General features: G+C 52.5%; 8 protein-coding genes across 8 annotated transcripts; 5 read left to right on the top strand and 3 right to left on the bottom strand.

Moving 5' to 3' along the window:
• Nucleotides 1-1,494: 1,494 nt before the first annotated feature.
• Nucleotides 1,495-7,445, top strand: GT037_000826 (uncharacterized protein; the record flags this gene model as incomplete). The annotated part of the gene is made up of 3 exons (XM_038925873.1): nucleotides 1,495-1,679; nucleotides 1,734-7,049; nucleotides 7,100-7,445. 3 exons carry the CDS (start codon nucleotides 1,495-1,497, stop codon nucleotides 7,443-7,445), a joined length of 5,847 nt encoding a protein of 1,948 aa, XP_038791729.1.
• A 505-nt stretch (nucleotides 7,446-7,950) lies between these two features.
• Nucleotides 7,951-9,722, top strand: GT037_000825 (serine palmitoyltransferase 1; the record flags this gene model as incomplete). Its single annotated transcript, XM_038925872.1, has 5 exons — nucleotides 7,951-8,175; nucleotides 8,233-8,333; nucleotides 8,401-8,911; nucleotides 8,975-9,466; nucleotides 9,525-9,722. The coding sequence occupies 5 exons, from the start codon at nucleotides 7,951-7,953 to the stop codon at nucleotides 9,720-9,722; spliced, it is 1,527 nt and encodes a 508-aa protein (XP_038791728.1).
• A 597-nt stretch (nucleotides 9,723-10,319) lies between these two features.
• On the top strand, nucleotides 10,320-11,201 carry GT037_000824 (phosphatidylserine synthase; the record flags this gene model as incomplete). Its single annotated transcript, XM_038925871.1, has 3 exons — nucleotides 10,320-10,386; nucleotides 10,448-10,543; nucleotides 10,636-11,201. The coding sequence occupies 3 exons, from the start codon at nucleotides 10,320-10,322 to the stop codon at nucleotides 11,199-11,201; spliced, it is 729 nt and encodes a 242-aa protein (XP_038791727.1).
• Nucleotides 11,202-11,774: 573 nt separating this feature from the next.
• On the bottom strand, nucleotides 11,775-14,164 carry GT037_000823 (uncharacterized protein; the record flags this gene model as incomplete). Its single annotated transcript, XM_038925870.1, has 2 exons — nucleotides 11,775-11,871; nucleotides 11,919-14,164. The coding sequence occupies 2 exons, from the start codon at nucleotides 14,162-14,164 to the stop codon at nucleotides 11,775-11,777; spliced, it is 2,343 nt and encodes a 780-aa protein (XP_038791726.1).
• Nucleotides 14,165-15,410: 1,246 nt separating this feature from the next.
• On the top strand, nucleotides 15,411-16,645 carry GT037_000822 (uncharacterized protein; the record flags this gene model as incomplete). Its single annotated transcript, XM_038925869.1, has 2 exons — nucleotides 15,411-15,467; nucleotides 15,524-16,645. 2 exons carry the CDS (start codon nucleotides 15,411-15,413, stop codon nucleotides 16,643-16,645), a joined length of 1,179 nt encoding a protein of 392 aa, XP_038791725.1.
• Nucleotides 16,646-18,845: 2,200 nt separating this feature from the next.
• On the bottom strand, nucleotides 18,846-19,573 carry GT037_000821 (uncharacterized protein; the record flags this gene model as incomplete). Its single annotated transcript, XM_038925868.1, has 3 exons — nucleotides 18,846-18,952; nucleotides 19,028-19,299; nucleotides 19,389-19,573. 3 exons carry the CDS (start codon nucleotides 19,571-19,573, stop codon nucleotides 18,846-18,848), a joined length of 564 nt encoding a protein of 187 aa, XP_038791724.1.
• A 1,299-nt stretch (nucleotides 19,574-20,872) lies between these two features.
• On the bottom strand, nucleotides 20,873-21,703 carry GT037_000820 (h aca ribonucleoprotein complex subunit 1; the record flags this gene model as incomplete). The annotated part of the gene is made up of 5 exons (XM_038925867.1): nucleotides 20,873-21,131; nucleotides 21,180-21,325; nucleotides 21,379-21,479; nucleotides 21,529-21,576; nucleotides 21,628-21,703. The coding sequence occupies 5 exons, from the start codon at nucleotides 21,701-21,703 to the stop codon at nucleotides 20,873-20,875; spliced, it is 630 nt and encodes a 209-aa protein (XP_038791723.1).
• Nucleotides 21,704-22,105: 402 nt separating this feature from the next.
• Nucleotides 22,106-24,646, top strand: GT037_000819 (threonyl-trna synthetase; the record flags this gene model as incomplete). The annotated part of the gene is made up of 5 exons (XM_038925866.1): nucleotides 22,106-22,361; nucleotides 22,426-22,757; nucleotides 22,805-22,926; nucleotides 22,973-24,226; nucleotides 24,277-24,646. The coding sequence occupies 5 exons, from the start codon at nucleotides 22,106-22,108 to the stop codon at nucleotides 24,644-24,646; spliced, it is 2,334 nt and encodes a 777-aa protein (XP_038791722.1).
• Nucleotides 24,647-25,031: the final 385 nt, after the last annotated feature.

Genomic DNA, 25,031 nt, shown 5'->3' with positions numbered 1-25,031 from the left:
CAGGAGAATCACATCTGTGCAAAGTGACAGCGGCTTTGGGACGTCTAAAGCAAAACATACAAGCGCGACGGGCAAAAGGACTGGGGGGCGTTGAGTATCCGGTGTGCTCGGGTGCGGTGGCAGACTCAACAGAAGCACTAGGAGCGACTGGCGGCCGTCAGCCCCCTATGCATTGCGACACCAAGCACCGTTGACCTCAAGATGAGCTAGGGCTAGGGCGTTGCGGAAGCGCGCCACGTCGCGATTGGATGTCAGATAAGAAACTTATCGTCGCTATCGTGCCGGTCGAGCAGCGGGCGAAGATGGCGGGAATGATTTGGTCTGCCGGGTCGCTAGTCGTTGTCTGATCAGCGCGGGCCTCTGGCACCGTGCGGTGCAGCCTCTGTCTATGGCTGGGGGGGAACAGTCGTGACGTGAAGGCCATGACGAATGCAACGAGCATGAAAGGCAAGCAGAAGCGGAGGAAGGCAAGGGAGAGTAGTAGCATCCAGCTGTCAGCCAACTCACCGCAAGCAATGGTGCATGTGAACCAGTTGCCGGCAAGCAGAGGGGGCAATGTCTTTGTTGGTATCTTCGGGAAAAGGTATTATCGATATGCAACCAGATCGGAGATCCCATGGTAGTCTGGTTTCCATTCCCAGAAAACTCGCGCCACCGGCCTGGGAGACAAGAGCAGAGAGGCTGGGAGGAGCAGCGGGAACAGCAGATCAGAGCACATGTAGCTCGAGTGAGCGCAATCGTGCATCTTTGTAGTGTGCATATGTCCATGATCTCCGATGCCGTTTTTAGAGGGGCGACTCAATATCGGGAAGTGAATGCTAGCGAAGGGGACCCATGCGCAGCGTCTCTGACGGCGTTAGGCTAGCTTGGCGGTCGTGCCTTTCATTTTCAGGGGAAGCTGCTAAAAAGCTCTTTGCCTGCCCTTCCGCATTCCACACTGTAGCTCACTCACCCACCCTTTCTTCCCCCCGTGTCCGTTTTCTTCTACATTGCCTCTCGTTTCATTGCGTTGAGGCTGTGTAGTGTACTCGCCGACAGCTCTCTCGACGCTTAAAGAGGAGAGCCGCTACCCGCCACTTCTACCAGCCTAATTCCAACTTTTGCCCCAGCGACTAACAAGCGCCGATTCGCCGCGCGTCTCTCCTGGCAACCACGACACGGCTGCATAACCAGCTTTCCACTCGCTCGTTACGACCACAACATTCGACTCTTGCCATCAAGCAGGCACGAGCAATCCGCCGTGCTACCGAGAGATCGTCACCCCAACACACTCGTTCAACAACAACAACAATCCGCACCCCAGTGCACCTAGCATCAATTGTCTTACACGGCAGTCCATCTACGAGCAATCTGATTCTGCCGCTCCTAATGCCCATTGTTTGAGGTACGGCCATTCTTCCGACGTCTGCCGTTTCACCACTGGCGGTTCCCCGTGCGACACTTATTGACACTTCGTCTTGCAGATTCTACATCCAACCTTAATAGCTTCCCACGATGTCCGGACATCCGCAGGGAGGCCACTACGACGACGGCTACGGCCAGTCTCAAGGGCACGCCCAGGGCCAGCAGGGCCAGGACGCCTACTACCACGACGACCAGTACAGCCAGTACCACGACGATGCGCACGGCACCCAGTACCAGCAGCAGGGTCAACATGGTGATGCTTACTACGACGAACAGTGCGTACTTCTACTATTGGACCAGTGCACCATCACATGCTAACGGACGCGCAGAGGTTACTATGATGGCCAGCAACAGGGTGGCCACTATCAACAAAACGGCTACTATGACGACCGAGGCCAGCAAGGTTACCAGGACGAGTATTACAACGACCAGTACTACGACCAGGGTGGTGCGCAAGACGGCTACGCCGCCAACGGCCAACAGCCTCGCCGCCGTCAACATGACTCCGAGGAGGATTCCGAGACCTTCAGCGACTTCACCATGCGTTCCGACATGGCCCGCGCCACGGACATGGACTACTACGGTCGCGGCGACGAGAGGTACAACAGCTACGCCGAGGGCAACCGCGGCTACCGCCCTCCTTCGTCTCAGGTGTCATACGGTGGTAACCGCTCTTCTGGTGCTTCAACTCCTATATACGGCATGGACTACTCGAACGCCCTTCCTGCCGGGCAAAGATCTCGCGAGCCGTACCCAGCTTGGACTGCTGAGGCTCAGATTCCTTGCACAAAGGAGGAGATCGAGGATATCTTCCTGGACTTGACCGCTAAGTTCGGCTTCCAGCGTGACAGCATGCGCAACATGTACGATCATTTCATGACTCTGCTCGATTCGCGTGCCTCCCGCATGTCGCCAAATCAGGCTCTTCTGTCTCTCCATGCCGATTACATCGGCGGAGAAAATGCCAACTACCGCAGGTGGTACTTTGCCGCCCATCTGGACCTGGATGATGCTGTTGGCTTTGCCAACATGAACCTTGGAAAAGCCAGCCGCAGGACCCGCAAGGCCCGCAAGGCCGCTAAGAAGAAGGCCAGCGAGAACCCGGGCAACGAGCAAGAAACTCTCGACGCTTACGAGGGTGACAACAGTCTGGAGGCAGCTGAATACCGCTGGAAGACCCGCATGAACCGTATGTCTCAACATGACCGTGTGCGTCAAGTTGCTCTCTACTTGCTCTGCTGGGGAGAAGCCAACCAAGTCCGTTTTATGCCTGAACTTATGTGCTTCATCTTCAAGTGTGCCGACGACTGGCTAAACTCGCCTGCCGGACAAGCCCAAACAGAGCCAATCGAGGAGTTCACATACCTCAACCAAGTCATCACGCCGCTGTACCAGTACTGCCGTGACCAAGGTTACGAAATCCAAGATGGCAAGTACGTTCGTCGTGAACGCGATCACGCAGCCATTATTGGATACGACGACATGAACCAGCTTTTCTGGTACCCCGAGGGTCTCGAACGCATCGTTTTCGAAGACAAGTCTCGCCTCGTCGACATCCCTCCCGCTGAGCGTTACCTCAAGCTGAAGGATGTCTTGTGGAAGAAGGTCTTCTTCAAGACTTACTACGAGCGTCGTTCATGGTTCCACATGGTGATCAACTTCAACCGTATTTGGGTCATTCACTTGACTTCTTTCTGGTTCTACACGGCATACAACTCGCAGCCTCTTTACACCAAGAATTACCAGCAACAGCTAGACCAGAAGCCCGAAAAGGCTGCTACTCTTTCTGCTGTCGCTCTCGGTGGTACCATTGCGGCCTTCATCCAGATCTTCGCCACCATCTGCGAATGGTGCTACGTCCCTCGCCGATGGGCTGGTGCTCAACACTTGACCAAGCGCCTCTTGTTCCTCATTGCGGTTTTCGTCGTCAACGTTGCTCCAAGTGTCTACATCTTTGGTATGGACAAACGCACTGGTACCATCGCCAACGTACTTGGTGGTGTTCAGTTCGCCATCGCCTTGGTCACCTTCATCTTCTTCTCCCTCATGCCCATTGGCGGTCTGTTCGGTAGCTACTTGACACGCAACTCTCGCAAGTATGTCGCCAGCCAGACGTTCACCGCCAGCTATCCTCGTCTCAATGGAAACGACAAGTGGATGTCATACGGCCTGTGGGTCTTGGTCTTTGCTGCCAAGCTCGCTGAGTCCTACTTCTTCTTGACTTTGTCGATCAAGGACCCAATTCGTATTCTTTCTCACATGAAGAAGCCTGACTGTCTGGGAGATGCTATCATTGGCGACATTCTTTGCAAGTACCAGCCCAGAATCCTGCTCGGTCTCATGTACTTCATGGACTTGATCTTGTTCTTCTTGGATTCCTACCTCTGGTACATCATTGCAAACATGCTGTTCTCGGTCTCTCGATCGTTCTACCTCGGAGTTTCCATCTGGACGCCATGGAGGAACATCTTCTCCCGTTTGCCCAAGCGTATCTACTCAAAGGTTCTTGCCACTACCGATATGGAGATCAAGTACAAGCCCAAGGTTCTCATCTCGCAAATCTGGAATGCCGTGGTCATCTCTATGTACCGTGAGCATCTCCTTGCGATCGACCACGTTCAGAAGCTCCTCTATCACCAGGTTCCCTCTGAGCAGGAGGGCAAGCGCACCCTCCGCGCTCCTACCTTCTTTGTGTCCCAGGAAGATCACTCTTTCAAGACCGAGTTTTTCCCTGCTCAGAGCGAGGCCGAGCGTCGTATCTCTTTCTTCGCTCAGTCCTTGTCAACTCCCATCCCTGAGCCTCTCCCCGTGGACAATATGCCGACATTCACTGTCTTGATTCCTCACTACGGTGAAAAGATCCTTCTGTCTCTCCGTGAAATCATCCGCGAAGATGAGCCATACTCCCGTGTCACTCTCCTTGAGTACCTCAAACAGCTGCATCCTCATGAGTGGGACTGCTTCGTCAAGGACACCAAGATTCTCGCCGATGAGACATCTCAATTCAATGGTGACGACGAGAAGGGCGAGAAGGATACCGCTAAGAGCAAGATTGACGATCTTCCTTTCTACTGCATTGGTTTCAAGTCGGCTGCTCCTGAGTACACCCTTCGCACTCGTATCTGGGCTTCCCTCCGCTCGCAAACACTTTACCGTACCATCTCTGGTTTCATGAACTACAGTCGTGCCATCAAGCTTCTCTACCGTGTCGAGAACCCTGAGGTCGTCCAGATGTTCGGTGGCAACTCTGACAAGCTCGAGCGTGAACTCGAGCGCATGGCTAGGCGCAAGTACAAGATCTGCGTGTCTATGCAGCGTTATGCCAAGTTCAACACTGAGGAGCGTGAGAACACTGAGTTCCTTCTCCGTGCGTACCCCGACCTCCAAATTGCCTACCTGGACGAAGAGCCTCCGGAGAACGAGGGCGAGGAGCCCCGCATCTACTCTGCTCTTATCGACGGTCACTCTGAGATCATGGACAACGGCATGCGTCGTCCCAAGTTCCGCATTCAACTTTCTGGTAACCCCATTCTCGGTGACGGAAAGTCCGACAACCAGAACCACTCTATCATCTTCTACCGTGGAGAATACATCCAGCTTATCGACGCCAACCAGGACAACTACCTCGAGGAGTGCCTCAAGATTCGCAGCGTTCTCGCTGAGTTCGAAGAGATGACCACTGACAACGTGTCCCCCTACACACCAGGCCTTCCTAGCACCAAGTTCAATCCTGTCGCCATTCTCGGAGCCCGTGAATACATTTTCTCTGAGAACATTGGTATTCTTGGCGACATCGCTGCCGGAAAGGAACAGACATTCGGTACTATGTTCGCTCGTACATTGGCTCAGATTGGTGGCAAGCTCCATTACGGTCATCCTGATTTCCTCAACGGTATCTTCATGACTACCCGTGGTGGAGTGTCCAAGGCTCAAAAGGGTCTTCATCTCAACGAGGATATTTACGCTGGTATGAACGCTCTCCTTCGTGGTGGTCGCATAAAGCATTGCGAATACTACCAGTGTGGTAAGGGTCGTGATTTGGGTTTCGGTTCCGTACTCAACTTCACCACCAAGATTGGTACTGGTATGGGAGAACAGATGTTGTCTCGCGAGTATTACTACCTGGGTACTCAACTTCCTCTCGACCGCTTCCTGTCTTTCTACTACGCCCATCCTGGTTTCCACATCAACAACATGTTCATTATGTTGTCGGTCCAGTGCTTCATGTTCGTCCTCCTCAATCTCGGAGCTCTCAACCACGAGACCATTCTCTGCCAGTTCAACAAGGATATCCCCATCACCGATCCTCAATGGCCCAACGGCTGTGCCAACTTGGTTCCCGTGTTCGATTGGGTCTCGCGTTGTATCGTCTCCATCTTCATCGTCTTCTTCATCTCTTTCGTGCCGCTCGTGGTTCAAGAGTTGACTGAGCGAGGATTCTGGCGTGCCGCGACTCGTCTCGCTAAGCACTTCTCCTCTGGATCGCCCTTCTTCGAAGTTTTCGTCACCCAGATCTACTCCAACGCTCTCCACACCAACTTGTCATATGGTGGTGCTCGTTACATCGGTACCGGCCGTGGTTTCGCAACTGCTCGCATTCCCTTCGGTATCCTGTTCTCGCGATTCGCTGGTCCCTCGATCTACATTGGTGCCCGCTCCTTGATGATGTTGCTGTTCGCCACCATTACTGTTTGGGGACCATGGCTTATCTACTTCTGGGCGTCCCTGATGTCTTTGTGCCTGGCACCGTTCCTTTTCAACCCTCATCAGTTCTCATGGGACGACTTCTTCATCGACTACAGGGAGTACCTTCGCTGGTTGTCTCGTGGCAACACTAGGTCCCACAGTGCCTCCTGGATCGGTTACTGCCGTCTTTCTCGCACACGTATCACTGGTTTCAAGCGCAAGATTCTCGGCGACCCATCAGCTAAACTCTCAGGCGATGTCCCTCGTGCTCACTTCACCAACATCTTCATGAGTGAGATCCTTGGACCTCTCGTTTTGGTCGCAATCACTCTCATCCCCTTCTTGTTCATCAACGCTCAGACTGGCGTTAACGACAACCGCCACAAAGAAGACGACACCGCCACTGGTAACCCCGAGAAGTCCGGTTCCCTCGTTCGTATCGCACTCATCGCCTTCGGTCCTGTCGCTATCAATGCAGGTGTCTTGGGAGGCATGTTTGCTTTGGCTTGTTGTGCGGGTCCCCTGCTCAGCATGTGCTGCAAGAAGTTCGGAGCTGTATTGGCTGCCATTGCTCACGCTATCGCTGTCCTTGTCCTCCTTATCTTCTTCGTTGTGCTCATGTTCCTCGAGGGCTTCAGCTTCCCCAGAGCTTTGTCTGGTATGATCGCTGTTGTCGCTATCCAGCGATTCGTGTTCAAGCTTATCATCACTCTTGCTCTCACCCGAGAGTTCAAGGCTGACACTGCCAACATTGCCTGGTGGACAGGAAAGTGGTACACCATGGGATGGCACACTATCTCTCAACCTGGTCGTGAGTTCCTCTGCAAGATCACCGAGTTGGGCTTCTTCGCCGCAGACTTTATCCTTGGTCACGTCCTTCTCTTCTTCATGCTTCCGATCTTGTTGATTCCTTATGCCGACAAGGGTCACTCCATGATGTTGTTCTGGCTCCGTCCCAGGTATGTTCCACTCCCACTCTGTCTGATGAACCACTACTAACGTTTAACAGTCGCCAGATCCGTCCTCCTATCTACTCGCTCAAGCAGACCAAGCTTCGGAAGCGTCGTGTCGTGCGCTACGCCATCCTCTACTTTGTCCTGCTCGTTGTCTTCCTGGCTTTGATCGTGGGTCCGATCGTCGCCGGGAAGTACATCAAGCTCTCCGTGACATTGCCATTGGAGATCCTGCAGCCTACTGGCTTCAGCAACAACGACACTACCAACACTCCTACTGGCAAGTGTGTTGATGAACGTCCTTGCCCTGTGTGGAACGACAATGTGGACGCAACTGGAGGTGGTGCCGCCGCTTCGACCGACGATGCCGCTCGTCGATTCCGTCGGTACATGGCATACTAAAAGCAAACGTTGCGGATCGTTTTGTTCTGCCTTCGCAGCCTGTATTGTACAAAACTGGCGAATCATGAGCGCGGCGACTGGGTTGGTCCCATAATGATTGTAATATCCACTGCAGCATTTCCTTCCTTCTTTGGCGTTACACAGCAGGCTATTGACCTGCTTTCTCTCTTTTTGAACACTGATGTCCGCCTTAGGCACGGACTTGCCTGCACATATACTACGAAGGGTTGTTTTGGTTCATCACGGGAAGGCGAATATCTTAGAAAGTGAATGCATTGCAGATAAATACATGGATGTCTTAAAGTCAACTCTCCTGCGCCTTTTGATGTTGTCTTTGATACGTGTGGTCTGAAGTGATATTCTTGCCCTTTTGAGCAAGCTACTCGTGAAACGCCGAAACGGAGGTCCTTGCGAGATGAGCCATTAGGCGTTGAAGTTGTCCAGGGTTCACCTCCGCCCTTTCGCCGCAGCCGCAACACCAACAACCACGCGACAACTAGCCATCATGGATCTCAATGAAATACAGAATGTTACTACGCGCTTCTTCACCGATGCCAATGCGCAATTCAATCGCATACCAGGGTCCGCTATCGCTGTGCGCTACATCAAGTCGAGTTACCAGAACGACCCCGTTCGCAGCGCAATAGAGTTATTCTTGTTCCTCTTTGCGGTGCGCTACTTGCTCGCACCCAAATACAGCACCCAGAAGAAAGTGCAGCTCACCGATGCCGTATGCTCCGCGCCTTGGATACAGATGCGCGGATGTGGCGGGCTGACAAGCAAATAGGAGATTGATGAACTGGTCGAAGACTGGACCCCAGAACCGCTTGTTGCACCGACTACTGCGCTCGAGGAGTTAGACAACGAGAAGCGGCCCATCATTGTTGGGTATGACAGCCTACAGCCCCAATGGCCTCTTATGGTCGCGGATCAATGCTAACCAAGTACCGCGCAGCCCTACCGGTCCCAAGTCGAAGCTCTCCAACGGCCGCACCGTAACGAACCTTGCCTCATACAACTTCTACAACTTCCTTTCCAACGATGTCCTAAAAGACAAGGCCATTCAGACCCTGCGGACTTACGGCGTTGGCCCCTGCGGCCCTCCCGGCTTCTATGGTACACAGGACGTCCACATGAAGACCGAAGCCGATGTCGCTGCACATCTCGGTGTCCCTGCCTGCATCATTTACGCACAATCTTTCTCGACTATAAGCAGCGTTATTCCCAGTTTCAGCAAGAGAGGCGACATCATCGTGGCAGACCGCGCGCTCAACTTTGCTGCAAGGAAGGGCATTCAAATCAGCCGCAGTACCGTCAGGTGGTTTGAACACAATGACATGGAGGATCTGGAAAACGTACTCAAGAAGGTTGTCAAAGAGCAGGCCAAGAAGCCGCTCACCAGACGCTTCATCATTACTGAGGGCCTATTTGAGAACATTGGGGATGTGGTGAACTTGCCCAAGATTGTACGTCCACCATATACTCATGCTTCAGAGGCACCTGGATGGCTTAGCTAACATATCGAAAAGGTCGAACTCAAGCTCAAATACAAATTCCGACTCATCCTCGACGAAACCTGGTCCTACGGCGTCCTTGGCCGCACCGGCGGCGGTGTCACCGAAGCCCAAAATGTCGATGCTGCAGAAGTAGATATGATTATCGGTTCGCTATCTGGCCCTCTCTGTGCGGCAGGAGGTTTCTGCGCTGGCAATGAGGAAGTCGTTGAGCACCAGCGTATTTCCTCGGCGTCTTATACCTACTCGGCTGCCCTCCCTGCTTTACTGAGTACAACCGCCAGTGAGACTATCAGCTTATTGCAACAACAACCGGATATTTTGGCAGGACTCAGGGAGAATGTGAAAGCCATGAGGGGGCAGTTGGACCCCAGGAGCGACTGGGTCCGATGTAGTAGTTCGGGTGACAACCCGATCATGCTACTTGTTCTAAAAGACGAAGTCATTGATAACAAGAAGTTGAGTATCGAAGACCAAAACCAGATCTTTAGGGAAGTTGTCGATGAGGTACGTATCCTGATGGTGTATGTAAGGTTGATCTTGAACAACATGCTGACAGTGACAGTGTCTCGCGAACGGCGTTCTCATAACACGACTCAAGTCTTTCCCTCTTGGTCTTGGGCTAAACCCCCGAGACGCAGGCTGGCAACCTACGCCTGCACTCAAAGTATGTGTGACCAGCGGCCTGACAAAGAAGGAGACAGAGAAGGCTGGCACCATCATAAGGCATGCCATCACCAAGATGGTGAGTAGGCGGAAGTAGAGTCCCCATCATTGGCCATCATCACGACGAGGGCGGTGTATTAGACTTCGAGCATTCCATGATGACCAGTGTTGATGCATTATATACTTCTTGTAAAATCTTGTTGCTATATAGACATACTCGTAATGCATAATATCTGAACTGCTGCAACTTCATCGGTATATATCCTAAAGCAACTGCACCGTGTGCTGCCGACAAACACGACACTTTTTCGAGGCTACGAACAAGTTCGACTATACGCGCAACTCGCTCAACCTGATAGACGAGCGAAGCCTACATTGCCGGGCATGACTGCCGATACCAAATAGCCAACATTGAAATTGTCGCCCATGGCAGATCACGGGGCTGAGGCGGGCTGTGCAGAGCAACGCGGAAGTTTGCGTAGGACGAAAATGACGTTGGTCTCCCAAGCCTGGATCTAATGGCGCAGGGCACGTCACTGCCCGCCTGCTCACACCAACAACAAGCTTTCTCTATGCAACAACCCTACCTAGACCCTTAACTTTCCCGCACTTCCCTCTTTTCCCAAGTCCCACCTCGCGCAATTAAACCTCGTTTGAGCGAGCAGAAGCGCCTACTACACCACACAAACACAATATGTCGCAACGACGGAACGGCGGAGAGCCGCAGCCCAAGGACGGGATGCCGCCAGCAAAGGGTGAGGGTATGTCGACGCAAAATAGCATCGTCGCATGGGCTCAAGGAAAGACTAACGGGAACAACAGCGCAGGACAAACAGGCGAGGCTCTTGTCGCAGGAAGCTGGACATTTCTCTCTCGTGAGGGCCCTGCATCTGGCTGATTTCATTACTGAGCTCAATGGTACGTTTTCCGACGCCGACCTCTCCTGGCCAACATAACACTCGGCTGTTCAGCCGAAGAATCAAGGCATGCGCTGAGACGATAAATTTCAGGCTTCTGCGGCGTCATGTCCATCTTTTCCTCTCTCCGCTACTGCACGCAGTCGGACCCCTTCAACTATACCAACTTGTACTTCGCTCTCGGCTTCATCCCCCTCGGACTCTTCTTCGACTTTATGGACGGCAAAGTCGCTCGCTGGCGCAAGAAGGCATCGCTCATGGGCCAGGAACTCGATTCCTTGGCCGACCTCGTCTCATTTGGCGTTAGCCCCGCCGCCGCTGCCTTCTGTCTCGGTCTGCGAACCCCAGTCGACCATCTACTCCTGAGCTTTTTCGTGCTCTGCGGTCTTACACGTTTGGCGAGATTCAATGTCACGGTTGCTATGGTGCCAAAGGATGCGACAGGCAAGAGCAAGTACTTTGAGGGCACCCCCATTCCCATGTCTCTGGGCATCGTCCAAGTCATGGCGTACTGGGTGTACAAGGGCTGGACGTTGGAACAGGTTCCCATGGGCCTTTGGCTCGAGGGCACGGCATTTGAGTTCCACCCTGTCGTAGCCATGTTCATACTTCACGGATGTCTGATGGTCAGCAAGAGTGTCAAGATTCCCAAGCCCTAGACCATAGCGTTGGAGAGGAACGCGACCCAGTGTGTTGTGTATGTGGGTCTTTGCGTTCGGACAATGGGAGCAATCGAATTTGGTCGTGGTGAGAGGGGGAGAGAGGAGGAAAGATCAGGTTGCATAACGATGCTGTGATCGATTAGCGGGCGTACAGAATACGATGATACCCTATTATCAATGAAACAATGGCAGAAAGCGCAGAAGACAGACACGTGCGAGGCCCTTCAGAATGATCATCCTATTACGACAAACCCATTGTTTCAAGAACCCTATTGAAATTGTTACTGTTACAGAGAAAGTCAAGTTCAATGACTGTGGTATCATGATTGTAAATCTGCGAATCAAGTTTGCTCGCCCAAAGCAGCTCGAGGTGTGCAAACATGCCAAAGGGAATGCTCCGCTCCCAGTAATCAAGTCAGCTTGTCCAGAGACTTCATTCAGGACAATAGTGACGCAGCATGTAGTGTCTGGTGGTAGCTACTCGACGGCGGAACTGTCTGTTCTGATGTAGGCAACATAATGGCCACAAACAGAACACCAAGCAAGATATGAAAAGTTGCACTAGCGCAATTACCGCGTGATAATCAGCGAAAACCCGTCGAGCCATTGTGCGCAAGAACCGGATAGACCGCCGATGGTGTAGCCACGGGGAGGGATAAGCGTATGCCTGGATATGGTTAGCTGGCAATCGTTATGAGTGTGATCCATACGTACCCGCTGCCGCCATTCGGGTTTCCGTACCACTCGCTCTTCCGTCCCAGGCTTGTCAATATCTGTAGACCGTCGATCCATAGTCCGGCACGCAGAGAAAAGCCCAGCAACAGCTCTCCTTTTCGCGTATCTAGTGCAAACTCAGACATACTGCCTCCTCGCTTGCCGAAGAGTTGGGTGTCCGTATCTTCGTACACAAACTCCAATCCATCCATGGCGGAACCATGGTACACTTTGATGCTAAGTAAAAGCTTGGTCTGAATGTGGACGTAATCGAAAATCACTTCCTGCGGCTGTGAACCCTCCATTTGCGAGTAACCTAGTTTGCCCCCACGGTAACCCCATCGGCCGTCCGGTATCTTGATGCGTGCATTCTTCTGGTTTGAGAGCTGACTGAAATCTTCAACAACGTGCTTGCCTCCACCAGCGGAGTACACCTCGAGCTTGAGGCGTGACTTTTGTTTTTCTTTCGGTAGCAAGGAACGCAGGGTGCTTTCTTCCAGTGTAACCTGTCGTGGGTACTGGTTGTCTTGTTCAGGAAACTCCTTCCAGTAATGACAGACATCGTCTCCTTCTGTGTACAGCTCAGCCCAAGCGATACCCGATTTCGAGGTCGCGATGACGCCACCTTGGCCAACGTCAACCGTCCACACTTGCACACTGCCATCTCCGTTGATATTTGGGTTGTCGATGGGTATGCGGAAGCAAGGATGGAACCGGAAACGTAGTACGTCTAATTTGTGCCATCTGCATTCATCGTTTGGCAAGACTAGCCGCTGACCAGGTGACTTGGTGCGTGTTGAGTAGGGCTCTCGACATGTGAAGGTGCGGTTTAACGTAACGTAGTCACGTAACATGACACCCGACTCCTGATGAGGACAACCGAAGAGATGCCCCGTCTCGTGGAGATGGGCACCAATTCCTATGTTAGCAGCTTCCCAGTTGCTTCCAGATTCGTTGCAGTCATTCGCGACGAATGCAGTGTCGGTTTTGGTGCAGTCCTGGAAAGCCTGGAAAACCTCTTCAATGCTCGATGGGTAGCTGTGAAGCGCATGGGAACCGAATATGGCCAGTTGTAGATCTCCAGTTCCTCCACCTAAAGCCGCATGTCCTCGAACTGTCTTCTCTTGCGTGTCCCAATGCGTGTCAAGAAACAGGCAGGAGACGTAATGCTTTTGGCCTGGTACCATGGGAAAGTAATCTCTGCATGCCTCTATGGCAATGTCGAAAAGTTCATTCTTCTTCGTCCCTGGACCGTACTGCTGGGCGCGTTGCAGATCGCGTATCTCTGCGACAGATTTTCTGGAGCGGATGACGTGAATCTTTGCCTGCGTGCGGTATTGATTCTGTTCCCAATCTTGATAACTTAGCGTTCCAGGCTCCCAGGCGTCTTCGAAACGGAAACAGCGTCGACCGAATCCATAACGCTTCATCTGCTCGCCAGTGAAGGCCTGCCAAAGGTATGCAGCCATGCGGAATTTCTTGGTCGCAAGGTCAAGATCGTTTCCCTCTCGCTGGATACGCTCAGGTGGGGCGTCATATGTACCTGGGGAGTCATGACCCAATATGATTGCAAGTTGTAGGGGCGGCGAATGCGACAAAGGGAGGTAGTTTATGTTGATGAAGGAGGCATGAGCAGGTACGGAGGTGTTTGGCGTGGAGACCTTGGGCGAGGCAAAGTCAAGTCGGATCCTGTTCCAGCCAGGCTCAAGATGCACCAAGGCCTTGAAGTGGGAATCGTGTACTGGCCAGCAAGTAGATGGGAAGCGGCCCTGATGGTGATTAACCGTGAGTGTGCCGTCCAACGGTTTGCTCTGTGTCTCCCCAACCTGACCAAATATCAGCAGTACCTGTTGGTGTACCCATGAGTTATCCGAGACAGACAAGACGCGCGGCGCGAGTAGCGAGGATCTATTGAACGAGCTGTTGGAGCCGTTCGAGGTTGGCGATGCTAAGCCATTGATGCTGTAGCGTTTTACGGGGTCGACAGTCGGTCGCTGAGGTCGCGCAGGCGCAGGCGTGGGGCCATTGGTAAGGTCTTTGGTTTGGGTGTTGATTTCGTCTGTGGTAGAGGTGGCTGGGGTGGTAGAAGGCGTCGACGAGCCGACTTGGGACGAGTCTAGAGTAGAGGCGGAAACACGGTGGTTTAGACCATTGGCATTCTGACCCTCTGCACTGGTTGTTGGCCGGTCGCCGCTCTTGGACATGCGACTGCTCTTCCTACCAAGGTTTCTGAGGAAAGACGGCATCGTAACAACTACAGCGCTGATGTAGGCCAGAAGTAGCGTCTCGAGGTCCTCGGGCTAGTCTGAAAAGCTTGACGAATTAAGGAATCATAGGCGTAGGTAATGAGCGACGGTAACGAGCGATAGGGAGGGCGCGATGGGGGAGCTATGGGGAGCTGGGGGGACGCGTAATACGGGCGTGATAGTCACTGTAGAGTGGGAACAAGCGAACGGGAGGCTTTACTGGCAATAGCTATGCTACTATGCATGCGAGAAGCGAGTGAAGGCAGAATATGCAGTATGGCGGGAGAGAGCAAAGAAAGTTTGTGTTTGAGAAAGTGGCAGCAATGTCTACGTGGAAAGGACGCCGACGTGAAGAGCTACCTCTGGCGACGCAAGCTAGCAGGACCGAACAAGCAGCTCTGGTGGTCGCGCTAGAGGCTTCCAAAAAGGTCAATTGGCAAGAATTGGGCGTTGGTTACTCGCAACTGCGGAAGATGGACAGAATGGTGGGTTGCACCGAGACGAGCGCATGGTGAGGAGGTTCGCGACTCAACAAATGACGTTGCCAAAGCTTTTAGCCGCTTTGGGATGGCATGCCATGCCATGCACTGTCAGTTGTATCGTGGGCGTGAAACGTCCATGGCAGGACACGGCGAGCTGTACGCAATAGTCATGGACGAGTAATGCACGTGAGCTGCGAGGGCATTACCGATTCTGCACGTCGTCATGCGCGCATTCATCTGGTGTAGCTTCAGAATCCGCGGATTTGCGCCCGTTCCCCGACGACGGCCTGCAGCGATAAGGCGCGCCTGAAACATTCCAAAGGTCGATACGTTACCGATAGCATACCATATCTTACGCTTGAAGAGGCTTAGTCAGCGACTTTACCACAGCCACCAAACGCACCCCCCTGCCGCTCGCCAAACCCTCAGCAGCATAGGTTTTCTTTGTTGCAGGCGCACTTGGACAAGGCTCCAGCGCCGGATAGGAGCCCGCCATGGGGTCACTAGGGCTTTCGTGCCGCTTGCGACTCGTAGCATCTTGACTTCATCATCACTCCCACAACGCCCTGACAAGCACGGGGCCTGTGCTGCCGCAGACTTTGAAGCTAGTCCCCTTGCATCGCCAGCTCCTCACATTCCTTGCCGACCGTCACCTCAGCTCCGCCCACATGCTGTTTCGTCTGTAGCAACTCTAGTGAGACGTCCACAGGGCCACATCATCTGCCTGGCTCCCCCTACACGCCCCCTCCAGCAATTGCTACACCATGGCCGAACAGGATGAAGTTGCGAGCAAGGTCCTGCGAAGGGCACAAGTCTCAAAGGTCCATCTCCCTATGTACAACCCCTCGCCCTTGTTTGCTGACACTGTGCTCTTCAGATGACTCGGACGCTGCAGAACCGCCTCGCTCTGGCCAACGTCAAGATGAAGAACGGCTGGGAGAGTCTCAGCCTGGATGCCATTGAACCTGTCCTCGACGGTGTCGAGCGCAAGCGCAAGCGCCCCGGCTCCAGCAACGAAGCCATGTCGGATGTATCCAGCGTCTCCGAGCGCTTCTACCAGCCCAGTATCCTCGACTCATCCCCCCTCCAAGCGCCCATATTCTCAGACGATGTCCGCCGTTCAGTCAGTCGGTCCGTCAGCACCGGCAGCTACATCCACAACAAGCGACCTCGTCACGACCGAACAAAGTACCCAGCATCGAGCAACCACGCCCGTGTCAAAGTAAGGACTGCCACCAGTGCCGCCACCTCGTGGAAGAACAACTTCCACTTGCCCGAGTCCTCGCCTGTATGCCATCGCAGACATGCCCGTTTTGGCCGTCAGCATGTTCCGAGCCTGTCCTTTGTCTCTGAAACCTCGACCGTTCCCGATCCGCATTCACCCCTACTGTCCGAAGACGACGACGAAGACCTACCCATTACATCTTTCTCCCTGAACAGATCGCATTTCCAACCATCCTTCCAGTCATCACCGCCCAAAACCCCACGCACACCGCCCCCAGACGTTGCACGTTCAGCACGTCTTCGACAACGGGGGTTCAATGCTGCCGGCGCAGCTCGGGAAGGCAAACATGGGGACAACGACGCAAACCTCTTGATGTATCTCGCAACATCACCCACACCGGTTCGACCTGGTCACCAGAAGCCACAAATGCTTGCTCCATCAACTCCACCGCCCAAAGCCACACCCCTTCCCTCGTCGATGATGTCCACGCCCGGTGGTGGTGGCTCTCATTATACAGGCTTCGGTCTTGCGACACCATCAACGAACCTCAACTTTGCAGAGTTCCTCAACATGTCCCCGAGCCCTGCGCAGGTCAATGCATCGTCGTGGAACCGCACACCTATCGCCACCAGAACACCTGCTGCTGTCCGCGAAGCACGGCGTCATCTCAACTTCGACAATATTGCTCCATCTGATGATGCTTCACACATGACTGGCCACATGGGAAAAGTGGATAGCTTCGGCATGGACCTCGGCGGTGAACTGATCTCGTAAAGTTCATCTCATCTACCATATACAAACACCCAGCAAGCGTTTGGGCACGACGCAACGACACTCTGGCGACATTGAGCACGTTCAGTGCATCGCACAACTGCCATTCCATGCATTGCTGCTATTGAGCGGCTTCTCTTATTCTCATCTGGATTCTTTTAAGCATGGCGTTCACGGAGGCTTGGCCTCTTTCTGGATTATGGAAGGCATTGTCGACACAACCCATGCATCACTGCACACGTCTTCTACGTTATCTTTCGCATGCATCCGCCAAGTATTCCCCGGCGATAAAATCGAGCTGGCTGCAACGCAAGCGCTTTGTACCACCTATTGACATATATCCCGTTTGCACACTTCTTTTAGCAACTGTATTCTAAGCTATTTTCCGTTTCATTTGTTTGTTATCAGCACATCACAGCATGGTGCAGCAGCATTACATTATGCGATTTCGGTAGATTGGGACCGAAGGACTAGCCAGGCACACACTATGCACCTGTATTGCGGGGTGCGGTCATATAGGCGAATAATACAACGCACTGAATGATAATTGCCGTATACGCCTGTTTTCCGGTTCTGCTAATGTGTGTAGCATGCGTTGCGCTGCGTGCGGCAACAAACCACTGCGACGCCACACCCTTACGCACACCACGTGTCCGGCTACTATACTATACATCCTATCGATACGCGACAAATGCGAACATGATCAACGAGGTGAGGAAGGACGGCGTAAACTGGACATCGCTTGGGCAACTTTAATCAGCGTTAGCCCACCAAAGTTACCATGATCACTGCGCCGTCATGATACCACGCCATAAAGGTATTAACTGCATATGCCCTACATACATGACACGGAGCAATTCCAGCACCCTCGAGCCACTTAAGCCCAGATAAGAGTCATAACATTCTACAAGGAGCAGCCAGCCACAAACCTCCTCCTAACCTCCGGATATCCTCTCAACCAATGAGCGATGATAAAAGCGACGCGCTCTGTGGGTTGCCGACGCGTTTCGTGCCAACTTCGTGTCCCCTTTAAAATACTGTGATTGGCTAGTGGGATGAAAACGCAAGGCTCGCCCCTGGTCGCCAAGGGTAACGATTAAGACCTGATATGGAAGTATAGCTGGTATTGAAACGTGATGATGTAAGAAAGGCTGGAAACTGCATGGCTGGTGTGGGTTAATGACGGGATGATCGCCGATTTAGTGGTTGTCGGGCGGTGGCTGGTGTTTAGTGCATGGATCACGGCATGGACTCTGGTTTGGACGTCGTCGGCTAGGTGATGGGACGGAACGGTGCGGTGAAGCATCATTGTCAACAAAATATTTGAAGCCAAAAAGAAACGTACGCAGTACCGCTTTCGCAACTTTTACAATGCTGTAGGGCAGAAGATCTTCATATCTTCTTTTTCCGGCCATTTCCTTCTTTGTTCCTTGTCCGTAGTGTTAGCCTGATGTCCAGCGTGACCCGCGGCTCCATCTCCGGGTAGAATAAGCCCCGGGAATCCCATCATTGAAAATGGGGTTCTATCAAACCTGCTTTCGGTGGTACATATCCGTGTTCGTGTTTGCCCTAGCTGTAAGAAAACTAGGCTTGGTGCTTATAGCAGTACGTACTCTCAGGTTCCGCGGGGAGGGAGAGGAAATGGTGGAGCTGGGAATCCGACGCAGGGAATATGGAATGCAGGTGAGGTTGCGGTACCGGTCACTGATATAGCAGAGGTTCCATGTTGGATGCTCCCGGTGCCCGAAAGGTTCCAATCCTTGTGGAAAAGAAGGGTTACGTGCCCAGCGGCTAAGTAGTGATATATATATATACCCTTGTTCCTAGGTAGTCTCATGGCATGTTGGCACGTTGAATATGTGATCAAAGTCTCCAAGTTTGAGTAGTTACTATTTGAGGTGCTATTCTGCTTCTATACATCATACCGCTGCGACGATTAAATAGTCCGTCGCTCCTATCACATATCGTTTCTTCCTTCCATCCTTCAATCCATTGCATGCATTCCTTCGGTATCTCATAATGAAGAAAGAAAGAAAAAAAAGTGGTATAACGCCGCCGCTACTACTAGAACACCCGCAATGGTGCTCCATCATATACACATGGCCCATCAATTTAGGCAGTAAAGAAACTAATATCAAAGACAAAAAGTAGACTGACTAGAGTCCTGAGAAGTGAAGTAGATTGGCAGATCCGAGCCGCCAGATCATCGAGCATATTGGTTCGAGTTGACCTGGCTAGCCATGACCATCATCCAAACGAGGAATATGCTGCCGATAATCCAAAAAGCGAATTCAGCTTGCCAACATTGACCTATCCTTTGTTAGCCACATGGTATTACACAATTGCAAGCTATAACGCTGCTTATAAGCTCGGGAGAACACTCACAGATGTTCCTCTGCTGTAGGAACGCCAATGTATCCACATTCGGTCCACTTGCGTCGTCGTTGAAGACGTATGTGTTGCATTGGTTGTTGATATTTGGTCCTGCGAAGAGTTGTATTGCGGTTCCGATAATTCCGGCTATGAAGAGGACGAGGAGGATAAAGGATAGTAGCATCATGGTGGCTGGGAGTAGTTTCCGTTGCGCAATGAAGACGATTTCTATGATGATGAAGATTATAGCCAGTGTGCCGACTGTGACACCGTAGGGCATGATCCTAAGGAGCTTGTCAGTACAATTGTTCTACGACACATGTTTTCCCTTCTTGACATCTTGACTATATCGGAAGTTGCGGGTTGGGCGTACCAAGGTGTTCCTAATCCCATGCGATCTTGTATTGCCATGAACTGCGCATTGATTCCCAATATTGTTCCGGCTGTTGCCAGCATGACAATTGTCCAGAGGTTCAGCTGTAGGTCAGGCCAGTAGTACTTCTCCCGTACTACTATCGCTGAGCCTACAACTGTGCCTGAATGTCCTGCGCGCGCCATTGCGTTGGTCTTTCGCGCCTCGGCGGCTACGTTGAGATGGGGCTGGAGTATGCGATTGTGGTCGAGCTTGCACTAGGAAGTTGCTGTGGTTATGCGCAATGTGGCTGACAGTGATGGTCGGCTGGTGGGAGGCTTCTCCAGGTCCAAATCGCTCGCGCTTCTAGGTACAGAGCCTTGTGGTCTTGATTTGTGATGCCGCCTATCCGCAGATTGGGCTTGGGACTTGGCGCTACTGCAATGTCGCAATGTTTCCCTTCTCCTGTACCACAAGAGGCCGATGCTTTTTCGCTCCCGGTTCCCGTTTGCTTTTATAGCAAAGGCGCGTCAACTTCTTGCCCGGGTGGTCGTAAGGTGCGTCGGATGATAAATGACGTTACGGGTAACCTCAGCAACGTGTGAGTGTGTTGCGGGGCGGATGCGGAGGTCTCGGAGGTGCTTCAACAGTTAACAATTTCCCTCAGAATGCCGTGTTTAAGGGTGGGAGAATCGGAGACGATATTCGCAGAGACGCGGAGAACAGAATGATGGGAATCGCAATTACAAGATGCTGAAATTGCGAAAGCCCCTGTTGTTGTGGTCCGAGGAACCATCATGCCAGCCTCCCAAGCTTTGATGGGGCTGGGAACGAGACTATTGGGCGCGGCAAAAACAGCCATTGCCGGAAACTTGGAATGTTGGCCATCTAGGATGCTTGAAGCATTTGACAGTTGTGACGTCTGGATTATTGTTTGTGAGTAATCTTTAATGCGTTGCAAATAGTCAGCCTGTGCATATTGATGCTGATGTTTCCGAGGTTGGACATCGGACCCGCTGCTGCTCTACGCAAATCAGTATTCAGCAGGCGTGTACATAGATTCAGCTCTCTTTGCTGTAGTTGCAGTATCAAATAAAGCTACCACTTGAGGAATGTACTCCAAGACGGATCATCAAGATTGATCTGCTTTCCGCAACCATCATAGTTGACTTGACGAGTTCGACTTGCATCACCTTCCGAGCTTGTTCAGCACGGGCGCTATTGCAGAACTCTACTCTGGAGAAGGATTCATTCGCCCAGATGCATCGGGCAAGTTGAACTTCAGAGTAGTTTGACTAGAAAATATAACTCGCGCACCCTTCACAGAGTGTCCATAGCAAGGCGCCATGTCTAGACATGATACAGTGATCCCATCAACTCCAAAACGCCTCAAATGATCATGGTATCGGTAGGTAGTCGTAGGATCGAGCCGAAACGGCAGCGCAAACGGTTGCGCATTGCCAGCGTGTTCCGAAAGAGGTGGTTGCCGTCCCAGTCCGAGGCACTTAGTATCCTCCTCGTCCACGTCCACCACCGCGTCCACCTCTTGAGAAACCACCACCACCGCCACCGCGGCCGCCAAATCCGCTTCCTCCACGGCCACCGAAGCTGCCTCCACGTCCAGGGGGTCCACCACGTCCTCGGGGTGCTCCACGGCCGCGACCTCCGAAACCGCGAGAGCCTCCACGGGGTGCTCCGCGACCGGCGCCAGCAGGCCTCTTAGGCTTAGTGACACCACCAACGGGCTTGGGCTTGGGAAGGAACCTAATTTGATCAGCGCAAGACTCCCAAAGCCCATGTAAGCTGGCTTACCTGTCAAGAGGCAGCAGCTTGTCGCCTCCAATGTAGAACTTGTCGCCGGCCTTGAAGGACTTGGCTTGTATGCCCTCTTGGGGCTTGATGGTGAAGTAGACCTGGTTCAAAGGGCCGAGGATTTCGTCGACTTTGCCAACGGGCGTCTATAGCTGGGTCAGCCCATTATCCTCATTGTTTCTTGTCGCAATCTGCGTACCTTGTTCTCGAGATAGATGGGCGCGTTGAAGTATGGGATCTTTGTGTTTATCGATTCGCAGAACATCTCGTTTTCGCAGTCGTGAACGAACTTGCCCATTTCTAGCACGGGAATTAGCGGAAATGCTTGCAGTTTGATCGCTACACGTACCGATGACAGTGTCTGGGGGTCCGAATGAGGCTCCCATGCCACCGCGTCCTGTCGCGCATTAGCTGAAAAGTCGATAATAGCTTGGAGCGCGCTACACACCTCCACGAGGAGTAAATCCGCCACGTCCGCCGAAGCCGCCGCCACGTCCGCCACGAGGAGTACCGCGAAATGCCATGTTGTTCGTTGTGGTGAAAGTGGATCGGTGCGCGAAAGGTGAGCTTGGTCTAGAGCTTCGCGAAAAGTTCGAACTGAAAATGAAGTTGCAGATAGCGCAACCAATCGGTGCCACGTTTCGCCGGTGGCTCCTTCCGCCGCATGCAACCCCACCAAATGCGCCTCTAAAGGCTAAGTGGGCTGTCGTGCGCGCGCTCTTCTTTTTGGCATTGGCTTCGAGTCTGACGTTACTTTGCTTCCAGACGTGGCTTTTCACCCTGGGTCAGAGTCAGTGCAGCCTCCATCTTCACCATAGAGTCACCCAGCCTCTACCACGCTCCCGGGGTACCGTACCTCGCATCCGACTGACTCACAACTCCTACAACCCCGCCGAACGCGCCTCACACTCCACCACACCATCGACATGGCTGACGCAGTCAAAGACGCAGTCAACTCGGCTGTTGAGGGTGTCAAGAACCTGTCCGTAGCTGCCGAGCAGAAAGTCGCACAGAAGGAGAACAAGGCCCCTAAACCCAAGAAGGAGAAGAAGGCCAAGGGAGATGGTGGTGATGGTCGTCCATTGATGCTCGACCCTGCGCCAGCCTTTATCGACCACCGCATCCAAATCTTCGAGAAGCTCAAGGCCAAATACGACGAGGAGATCGCCCAGAAGCCCCGCGGTATGTCCACCACCTCGCCACCACAGTCCTCTCACCCACCGTACTGACACATGGCGCCTTACAGAGAAGATTACCATTACACTCGAGGACGGCAAGAACATCGAAGGAGAGTCATGGGTCACCAGCCCTGCCGACATTGCGCGAAACATTGCAAAGAGTCTGTTCGAGCGCACCGTCGTTGCACGTCTGGACAAGGGCACACCAGATGAGACACTGTGGGATCTCGAGCGGCCTTTGGAGAAGAGCTGCAAGCTTGAGCTCCTACCCTTTGACGACCCGGAAGGCAAGAAGGTCTTCTGGCACTCAAGCGCACATATCTTGGGAGAAGCATCGGAACGCAGGTTCGGTTGCGACCTTTGCATTGGCCCTCCAATTGAGGACGGTTTCTACTACGAGGTCAGTTCGCTCCTGTCGATAGATGATGTCAACTAATCGCATAACAGATGGCTCTTCCAGAAAACGCTGCAGTGGACCCTGCCGATCACAAGCCGCTCGAGACCATTGTCAACTCCATTGTCAAGGAGAAGCAGCCGTTCCAGCGCTTGACTCTCTCCAAAGACGACCTGTAAGCTCCATGTTCCATGTGCAGGCATCTGTTCTGACCGTTCCAGGCTCGAGATGTTCAAGTCGAACAAATACAAGCAGCACATCATCAAGGACAAAATCGCAGACGGTACCTTCACCACCGTATACCGCAATGGACCGTTGATCGATCTTTGCCGAGGACCACACGTACCACACACCGGACGGATAAAGCAATTCAAGGTCATGAAGAACTCTGCTTCATACTTCTTGGGTGATGCCAAGAACGACAGCTTACAGCGTATCTACGGTGTCTCGTTCCCAGACAAGGACGCGATGCAGGCCCATCTCAAGTTCCTCGAGGAGGCCGCCAAGCGAGACCACCGCAAGATTGGAAAAGAGCAAGAGCTGTTCTTCTTCCACGAGTTCAGCCCCGGTTCTTGCTTCTTCCTCCCGCACGGTCAAATCATCTACAACACACTGCAAGCATTCCTGCGCGAGGAGTACTGGAATCGTGGGTACCAGGAGGTGGCATCACCAAACATGTACAACTCGGCGCTCTGGAAGATCTCTGGTCACTGGCAGCACTATGCGGAAGACATGTTCACCTTTGATGTCGAGAAGGAGAAGTGGGCGCTGAAGCCTATGAACTGCCCTGGACACTGTCTCATCTTCAAGCATCGTGAGCGAAGCTATAGGGAATTGCCCATCCGTATGGCTGACTTTGGTATTCTACATCGAAATGAGGCTAGTGGTGCGCTTACTGGTCTTACACGAGTCCGCCGATTCCAGCAAGATGACACACACGTATTCTGTACCCAAGATCAGATTACAGAAGAGATTTTTGCACTCTTCGACTTTCTGAAGGCGGTATATGGAAAATTCGGCTTCACGTTCAAGCTGAAGTTGAGCACACGTCCAGAGGGTTTCCTTGGTGATATTGAAACCTGGAACAAGGCAGAGGCTAAGTTGACTGACGCTCTTAATGATTTTACCGCTGCTGGTGGTGGTGCTTGGGAGCTGAACCCTGGTGACGGTGCCTTCTACGGACCCAAGATCGACATCACCATCTCTGACGCTTTGAAGCGAGAGTTCCAGTGTGCCACCATTCAACTCGATTTCCAACTGCCCAACCAGTTCGAGCTTGAGTACATGACATCTGAAGTTATTCCCACAAAATCCAAGGACCAACCACAGGAAGGCGAACACATCGAGCAGAAGAAGGAGAAGCTGGAAGGCGCCGATGTTACCATCCCCAAGAAGATCAAGGAACCGCAACCAGGTTATGCCCGTCCTGTTATGATTCATCGTGCTATCTATGGATCTTTCGAGCGATTCATTGCGTAAGCTTTATTCCTTTGTAACAACCAAGTATCTTTGCTAACAGAAGTAGTATCCTTACAGAGCACTTCGCCGGTCGATGGCCTTTCTGGCTCTCTCCTCGTCAAGTCATGGTTATTCCCGTCATGCCGGGTGCAAACGATTATGTCAAGGAAGTCCAAGCTGCCCTCCGCAAACGCCATCTCCACGCCGATATCGACATCAGCGGCAACACCATGCAAAAGAAGATCCGCACAGCGCAACTTGCCCTGTACAACTTCATCATGGTCGTTGGTGCTGAGGAACAAGAAGCCCGAGCTGTGAACTGGAGGAACCGTGATGATCAGGAAACACAGCAGCGTGGTGTTATTGTGCCGCTTGATGAAGCGATAGAGAAGCTGGTCAAGTTGAGGGATGAGCGCAGCATCGAGAACAAGGTCTGAGTTCCGAATGTGAAGAGATATTAGCTAGATGCATGAGAAGGCGTACGTGGTATGAAGATATGATTTGATAAAGGAGCAAGAGAGAAAACGAGTGTTTGTGTAGCTTCACTATACGGCAATTTCGTATCCACAATCTCGAACAGTTACGCATGAGCAACAGTTGCTCTCCGTGATACAATATACTTGTATACCTTGATGTGGCGGAGTCAACACAAGGAATGTGCGTTCTTATCTGCCGCCTTTGCCTACCTCTCAAGAAACTTACATCTCAGTCAAAGTGGCAGCATTCACTTGATCACCATGGAATTTGTGAGGCAAGGTAGAGGTAGAGTGCTAAATCAAAAAGGTGTAAGAATTCAATCGAGACGAAAATCAGTAAGTGGTA

This window comes from Alternaria burnsii (assembly GCF_013036055.1).
Source record: "Alternaria burnsii strain CBS107.38 chromosome Unknown 705, whole genome shotgun sequence".
In the NCBI taxonomy this organism is placed as follows: domain Eukaryota; kingdom Fungi; phylum Ascomycota; class Dothideomycetes; order Pleosporales; family Pleosporaceae; genus Alternaria; species Alternaria burnsii.
This window is presented reverse-complemented; position numbering and strand designations above follow the sequence as displayed.